General features: G+C 50.5%; 1 protein-coding gene across 1 annotated transcript; it reads right to left on the bottom strand.

Annotated features, from left to right (window-relative positions):
- Positions 1–537: 537 nt before the first annotated feature.
- Positions 538–1125, bottom strand: LOC126997893 (uncharacterized). The gene has a single exon (XM_050859113.1). It carries the CDS (start codon positions 1123–1125, stop codon positions 538–540), a length of 588 nt encoding a protein of 195 aa, XP_050715070.1.
- Positions 1126–8413: the final 7288 nt, after the last annotated feature.

Genomic DNA, 8413 nt, shown 5'->3' with positions numbered 1-8413 from the left:
ATAAGATGTCATTTTCCAAATATCATCATCAAGATCAAATCGCTTTTTAATTTCTTCACACAACTTCATCATAAATAATCTGCATCTGTTCCGCACGTCATTTACCATTTTAACATTTTTATAGTACTCTTCTTTCTATAACAGCATGTGAATTCAAGCCCCCAGGTATATATTGCTCAATGGTGTGTGGTTAGCATCCTGACTCGGATCAAATTTTGCCATGTCTGCCCTGTCAATTAATTCCTTACGACAGAAATACTGGAGAGTAGTTTTGTAGAGTCTGGTGATATGCAAATTAACAAGATATATTGTGGGAGTCTCCCTTTGAAACAAAAGGTTGAAATTAGTACATATTGGTAAATTGAAATTTTAAAAAATTAGATAGAGGAAAATTGAGGGATCGTTCAGATCTTTTATTATTAAACTAATAGATCTTAGTTTCTCCACTCCCTCTATACTTGAAAAATAATGTTTCAATGCATCCCATTGTTCTAAAACCCTTTCCACTGCCTGGTGGAGACTTAGCCAGCGAATCTGTTAAACATGAAGCAGCTTGTGGGGTTTAAGTGAAAAAAGGGTCTGAAACTGCATAAACTCATATTTTCTTTTGGCACTGTGGGAAAAATTAGTAAAAATATTTCTTATTAGATCTTTGCATTGCCTGGGGAGCATTCTGGCAGCTTCTGAGGCACAAAGGTGAATGGAGTGGCAGATGCATTTGAAAATTCTAATCGATGGTATGTGCTGCCTAAGCCTGCTAGTTAAAGAGTTGAATTCACCCATGATGTTAGAGGCCCCATCCGCTTCTAAACCCACAAAATTATTGATTGGAATTTGCTGGCTGTTCAGGGTGTGCATTATCATGTTAAATAACGACTCTCCACTCGAACCAACATTTGCAGACTGACCCTCGTATACATTCAGCAGGTCTAGTAATCTGGTCTTAATCTTTCCTTCATTTGGATCAAAATATTTAACTAATACAGTCAAGCATTTGGTGGTAGAAATATCAGTGGATTCGTCAATTATCAAAGAAAACGGATTGTCCCTCAATTGTTGCACCAAGTCATCTTTGATATGGTTGCCAAACTTTTGAACCATTTCAGTGCATTTTGTCCTATTCATAGTTCAGCTTTGGGCATTCTGGGAATTAGGAAACATGGTTTTACACAACGCTGTAAAGTGGTCTGCCAGAAGGAAGGGAAGGTTATGCTCTGCTATGAAGTAAATCATCAAAATTTTTGCTACAGCGATGCGACGCTCTAAGTCATGATGGCCGTCTTCGGCCTGAGGGCGTGGCGGGCGAACATTGTCTCTTGCGATGTTCGCTACATGAATCTTTGCCTCCTGAAACAGAAGCCAGATCAAGATTGTATTATTTTGATAGGTTAGGCCATAAACAATCCTCTTTGCTCTCAAACGCCTCTCCCGCTTCCCCTCCTCATCTTTCACTATTTTCACTGATTCATGGTCCTCCCTCTCTCTCTCTCTCTTACCTTCTCACCCCTCACCACACCCATTAGTCCGTGAAATACTGAACTGGTTATTCCGCCTTTTTGTCCGACGAAAGAAAGTCCATTTTTGCTGGATCCCTAGTCATGTTGACATAATCGGAAATGGCAAAGTAGATTCCCTATAGTACACGCTGCCTTCACCCAGTCCTGCCTTCAGAGGCGATTATAGATATGGGCAATATGTGCAGCCGCCCAGGGTGGCTTCTTGACTGTAGCGGCATCCGCGGCACACACACACACACACACACACACACACACACACACACACACACACACACACACATGCATTCGTACAAAGCCGTACCTGATGTGCTTTCACGTGTTGGTGCACCGTCACAGTTCAAGATATACCTACCCTTTGTGCGCCACTAAGCGATAAAGTCTGAGAACCATTGCAATAGATATATACACTATTTTGTATTTTCCTTACCATGTGCCTTTTTATTGTCGTGAGTCCAGCATCAAATGTCTTCTGGCATTTACTGCAAAAAGCCTTGGTGTCGTCACCATCCACTCTTGATAGCCAAGGTCGAAATTCCTCCTTGTGCAGCCACTCCTCTCTCAACTTCCGCTTATTCGCCATTACGCTAATAAGAAAAGCAATGAATTTTAAATCTGGAGTAGTTATAGCTACTCCGGTTTTCTTATCGACACCACTCGCACATTTTGTTTTCTTTTCGTGTGTTGTGCTGGAAGCTTCCCCCGGCGACCACAGGCCTCTAGAAGGCTCCCGGAGAAACGAGCAAGGGGGCGGGGAGCAAGGCGAGCCGTCCGCTCCCCGCGGGGCGCGGCCAGGCGCCAGGCGGGAAGTGTTGCCAACTCGCATATATTTTTGCTACATGTTCTTGTGTGATCTAAAATATACTGTAACATTCTAGACTGTACTGTTCTGGATATATTAGGAGAAGAGGGCGAGAGAGTTCCAGTCTTAGTAAGCTAGTGGTAAGTGAAGAGTCAGAGTGAAGTGTACTACTAAGGAAGAATATTAAACTACAGAAGCTGTGCAAAGTGTTTACATATCTCCCTCCCACGGAGTCTCCTGACGGCGACACGGAACCCAAGTAACACGTCCGGCATAACACTGGTGTCAGGAGTGTAGGCATTTGTTTTTCGCCATGGAGACTCGTTCCCAAGCTGCCCAGAGGGACGACATGTTGACTGAACTTTTGGAAGCCTTGAGACTACAGGGGGAGAAACAAGAAAGAGCACAGCAACAACAAGAAAGAGCACAGCAACAACAAGAAAGAGCACTCCAGGAACTCAAAGAACAACAAGAAAAGCACACCAAGAACTCAAAGAACAACAAGAAAGAACACTCCAAGAACTCAAAGAACAACAAGAAAGAGCACAGCAACTACAAGAAGGAACACTTCAAGAACTCAAAGAACAACAAGAAAGAGCACAGCAACAACAAGAAGGAACACTCCAAGAACTCAAAGAACAGCTAGAAGATCGCTTCACAGGATTACAGCTACAGCTAAAAGCAGTACAAGATGGAAGTGAATCAGTGCGAAGAGAAATGACTGATGTGACCACGAACTTGGGACAACGCCTGACAGAAGTGGAGAAAGAACACACAAATCTTCAACAAGAGATGGAGGTGGTACGGGAGACGACACACAAAGAAATATTAGAAGTGCAGGGAAAGGTGAACCGTACAGAACAGGCAGTTTGTGATGTAAGTGACAGAGTGAAGGCCCTCGAAGACTGCTTGGCTGGAAACAGACAGCCAATGCCTGCAGGGGCTAGTTGTACCCAAGATGCTTCTTCTACGCAAGTCCGGGGTAGTTTGAGCCCTGCTTCGCCTGAGTTTATCCCCGCAAGAAGTTTCGCCAGCCCCATGAGTCTGCTGGGTTCGCCTGTTAGAAAGAAGCCTCAGGAGTTTGATGGCAAGGTCTCCTAGGAGGCTTACCGCGCTCAGTTTGAGCTGTTGGCAGCCCGGAACGGATGGGATGACCAAGAGTGCGCGGTACAGCTGGCCACTAGCCTGAAAGGGGCGGCGCTGGAGGTCCTTGCTCAGCTCGATAATGCAACAAAGGGCAGCTACAGCGGGCTGGCACAGGCGCTGGAGCAACGATATGGGACCAAACACCAGAACGAGCTCTTCAGGGTTAGGTTCAGAACCCGCAACAGGAGGCGCGGCGAGTCTCTTCAGGAACTCGCTCAGGACCTTGAGAGCATGGCACACAAGGCATACCCAGGTGCCACCCCTGACCTGCTGACGGTTTTGCTGCGTGATCAATTCATCGATGCCCTGGACAGCCCTCAGCTGAAGATACAAGTGAACCAAGCTAAACCAACATCAATGCAGGAAGCTCTGGCACGTGCCATGGAGTTTGAGTCCTTTGTTAGGTCTAGCTTGTCGAGCTTCAGGGACGACTCGACTTCTGGCTTTAGGGCACGAAAGGGCGCTGTCAGCGACACAGACAGGTTCCAAGGAACGTGTTGGTACTGCGAGAAGGTTGGGCACAAGGAGAACGAATGCTATAAGAGGAAGAAGGAATATGAAGGTGGCGCTAAGAAGAAGCCCAGGGAAGGACCCAAGTGCTGGACCTGTGGAGAAAAGGGGCACCGGAAGAATGAGTGTCGGAAAATGTGCCCCAACGAGGGACCACCACTGGGAAACTAAGAAGGACTGGTTCACGGGGGCAACGACCAGTCTGTCCTGTACATGCCCCGAAGATATCAATGTGCAGGAGAACCACCATGACGAGCTGCCAAGTGGAGGGCAAGGTTGACGGAGTGTTGTGGCCTGTGGTCGTCGACACAGGCTCGGAACGCACATTCGTGCGGCCTGACGTGGTGAGTCATCGTCGGCTTCCTAAGACGTCGCATCGACTGTGCGGAGTCACTGGACACTATGCAGAGCTCAGAGGCCCAGTGGACGTGAAGTTTGAGCTCGGAGGAAAGGAAGAGTCCCTCTCTGTGTACGTTGCTGACATGGACGACCCCTGCATCCTAGGTATGGATTATCTTGTCTCCCACAGGTGCGAGCTGGACTTCCGCGCTAAGCAACTGACTGTAGGAGGAAGGAGGGTGCCACTGACGACTGTACACAAGGAGGGCCTGCCAGTGACAGTCAAGCGCACCACCATTATTCCTCCGAGGTCAGAGATGCTGTTACCCTGTCAAATTACGGGTGCCCCCCCGGCTAGTCTGTGTGTGGTAGAGAGTGGAAGTCGATGCCCGGTAGAAAACGGGGTGATTGTAGGCAGTACTTTGGCAGACCCTACTGCAGCGGAAGTGCCTGTTGTCGTGGCCAATGTCTCCTTCAGCCCAAAGAAAATAAAACAAGGGACCATGGTGGGTTGTGCCAGGAGATCGACCAGAAACCAAGAACCTGTGTCTGCAGGAGAACCCTGACGAAGCCCCAGGAGGAGCTGCCTGACTACCTGCGCGACCTGTTTGACAGGAGCTCCAAGTGTCTAGAGGAGCCCCAAGTGGAACAGCTCAGGGAGCTTCTCGTGAGGAATGCAGATGTGTTTTCCACAGGAGACCTGGACTTGGGGTGTACGGACCTGGTAGAGCACCACATCGACACAGGTAGCCACCGCCCAGTGAAGCAAGCTCCTCGAAGGATGGCACCAGCCCGTCGCAAGGAGATGGATGAGGTGATGGATGATCTCCGGCAACAGGGGTTAATCGAGCGGTCCAGCAGCCCGTGGGCGTCTGCTGTAGTGCTCGTCAGGAAAAAGGACGGTTCCCTCAGGTGCTGCGTGGACTACCGAGCCCTCAACGATCTCACCATCAAGGATTCATACCCACTCCCACGGATCGACGACACGCTCGACGCTTTGGTGGGCTCCAAGTGCTTTTCAACACTGGATATGAAGTCTGGGTATCACCAAGTCAAAATGGCGGAGCAGGACAAAGAGAAAACAGCCTTCTCCTACGGTCAAGGCCTGTGGCAGTTTAAGGTCATGCCCTTTGGCCTGTGCAACGCGCCGGCCACGTTCGAGCGGCTGATGGAGAGGGTGCTGGAGAGACTTCACTGGAAGACGGCACTCATCTACCTCGACAACGTGATTGTCTTTGGCCAGACCTTCGAGCAGGAGATGGAAAGACTATCAGAGGTTTTCGCCCGGTTTAGAGCTGCACACCTTAAGCTCAGCCCGAAGAAATGCTGCCTATTCCAAAGGGAGGTCCAATACTTGGGACACATCGTGAGCGAGGCTGGAGTACGCACTGATCCTGAGAAGGTGGCTGCGGTAAGGGACTGGCCGACACCCACCAACGTGAAGGAGCTGCGGAGCTTCCTCGGGTTGTGCTCATACTACCGCAGGTTTGTGAAAGGCTTCGCTACGATTGCTGCACCACTGCACCTCCTGACGAAGAAGGGGCGCAAGTTTGAGTGGACAGTGGAAACTCAGGTTGCCTTTGAGAAGCTCAAGGAGGCCCTCATCAGCTCGCCCGTACTCACCTACCCAGATCCCTCTAAGCCTTTTATACTGGATTGTGATGCCAGTGATGAGGGGATTGGTGGAGTGCTGTCCCAGGCATGTGCCGACATGGAACGGGTTGTGGCCTACTTCAGCAAGAAGCTCACCCCAGCCGAGAAAAACTATTGCGTGACCCGGAAAGAACTCCTGGCAGTAGTCAAGAGCCTTGACTTTTTCCATGCTTACCTGTACGGTGCAACTTTCACCATCCGCACGGATCACGCTGCATTGCGATGGTTGAAGTCACTGAAAAACCCTGAGGGCCAGCTTGCTCGCTGGATAGGTAAACTAGAGCAGCATCACTACACTATTGTGCACCGATCTGGGCTAACACACGGTAACGCGGACAGCTTGAGCCGGCGCCCCTGCCTACCTGAGTGTCAACATTGCCTCCAGAGGGAAAGCGTCCAGAATATGTGCCGCCGCACTACAGTGGAACAGACAGCGGAGGTGCCATGGGAAGACTTGGGAAAACTGCAGCGGGAGGACCGAGATCTGAGACCAATTAAGGAGTGGCTGAGTCAGTCGTCAACGCGACCTGGATGGGAAGTAATCTCGAGAGAAAGCCCTACCACCAAGAATTACTGGACTCAGTGGGACACTCTTCGGATAGACGACGGGGTGTTGCAGCGACGCTGGGTCTCTCATGATGGTCTTGACCACTACTGGTCCACGGTGCTACCTATGAAGTCCCGGGAAGGCGTCCTGAAAGAAATGCACGACAGCATCACCAGCGGACACCTTGGGGTAAAGAAGACACTGAGTCGCCTGCGCCAAAGGTTCTACTGGGTTGGCATGAGGAAGGACGTGGAAGAATGGTGTCACGCGTGTGAGGTGTGCTGTGCAAAGAAGGGCCCCAAGAAGCGTCACCGTGCCCCATTGCAACTATACCAGGTTGGAGCCCCCATGGAACGGGTGGCAGTGGATATAGCAGGACCCTTGCCTCTGACGACGAACGGAAATAGGTACATCTGCGTCACAATGGATTACTTCACCAAGTGGCCGGAAGCCTACGCCATCCCTGACCAGGAAGCCACTACCATCGCCAAGGTTTTGGTGGAGGAGTTCTTCTGTCGTTTCGGTGTGCCTAACGAGCTCCATTCCGACCAGGGAAGGAATTTTGAGTCAACAGTCCTTGCTGAGTGCTGCAAGCTCCTGGGTATCAAGAAGACCCGGACCACCCCTCTGCACCCACAGTCAGATGGAATGGTGGAGAGGTTTAATTGGACGTTGGGCCAGGAGTTGGCCAAGCAGTGCAACAATGATCAGTCTTCATGGGATCAGAAGCTGCCTGCGCTTCTCATGGCCTACAGGTCTGCCGCCCACGAGACTACGGGGTATTCACCGGCAAAGCTGATGTTTGGACGTGAGCTGCGATTGCCGGTGGACCTACTGACAGGAAGGCCTCCTGGGGAAAGCCTTCCAAGGGACGCCTCCAGTTTTGCCCGTCAACTAGAGGAACGACTGGAAGAGGTGCACCATCAAGTCCAAGGTGCCTTGAAGTTCTCCGGGGAGGCCATGAAGCGCGGTTACAATATGAGGGCAAGCCACGTTGACTTCAAGGAAGGAGACCAAGTCTGGCTTTACAACCCGCAGAGGAAGAAAGGACAGTCTCTGAAGTTACAGAGCCCCTGGGAAGGCCCTTATACTGTGCTAGAACGCCTCTCTGACGTGACTTACCGAATACGGAGAACGGAAAAGACCAAGCCGAAAGTTGTCCACGTCAACCGCCTATGGAGGTACCACGGTCCGGGAAACTACACCTGGAACAACCACAGACACCCAGCAGCCGACGAAAACGCAAGGGACGTCCAGGACCGAGAGGAGGTCGACGACGACATAAGCCTTCTGGACCTTTCAGCCGAGGGAGATAACCTCCCGGCTTCGGCAGATGTTCCAGGGACACCCCAAGAAGCGGACGACGACGAGGCGCACCAAGAGACAGACGTGCAGGAGGCACCGAGCAGAAGACAGAGACAACGCAGGCGTCCACAGCGATACGACGATTATTATGTTTTTGATTAATTCTCTTACGTTTGTATATAGTTAAGTGTGTGATCGGGACGATCACAATTAAGAGGGGGGGATAGTGTTGTGCTGGAAGCTTCCCCCGGCGACCACAGGCCTCTAGAAGGCTCCCGGAGAAACGAGCAAGGGGGCGGGGAGCAAGGCGAGCTGTCCGCTCCGCAGGGCGCGGCCAGGCGCCAGGCGGGAAGTGTTGCCAACTCGCATATATTTTTGCTACATGTTCTTGTGTGATCTAAAATATACTGTAACATTCTAGACTGTACTGTTCTGGATATATTAGGAGAAGAGGGCGAGAGAGTTCCAGTCTTAGTAAGCTAGTGGTAAGTGAAGAGTCAGAGTGAAGTGTACTACTAAGGAAGAATATTAAACTACAGAAGCTGTGCAAAGTGTTTACATATCTCCCTCCCACGGAGTCTCCTGACGGCGACACGG

This window comes from Eriocheir sinensis, chromosome 2, assembly GCF_024679095.1.
Source record: "Eriocheir sinensis breed Jianghai 21 chromosome 2, ASM2467909v1, whole genome shotgun sequence".
Classification (NCBI taxonomy): Eukaryota; Metazoa; Arthropoda; class Malacostraca; order Decapoda; family Varunidae; genus Eriocheir; species Eriocheir sinensis.
The sequence above is the reverse complement of the archived record's forward strand: the minus strand, read 5'-3'. Positions and strand labels throughout refer to the sequence as shown.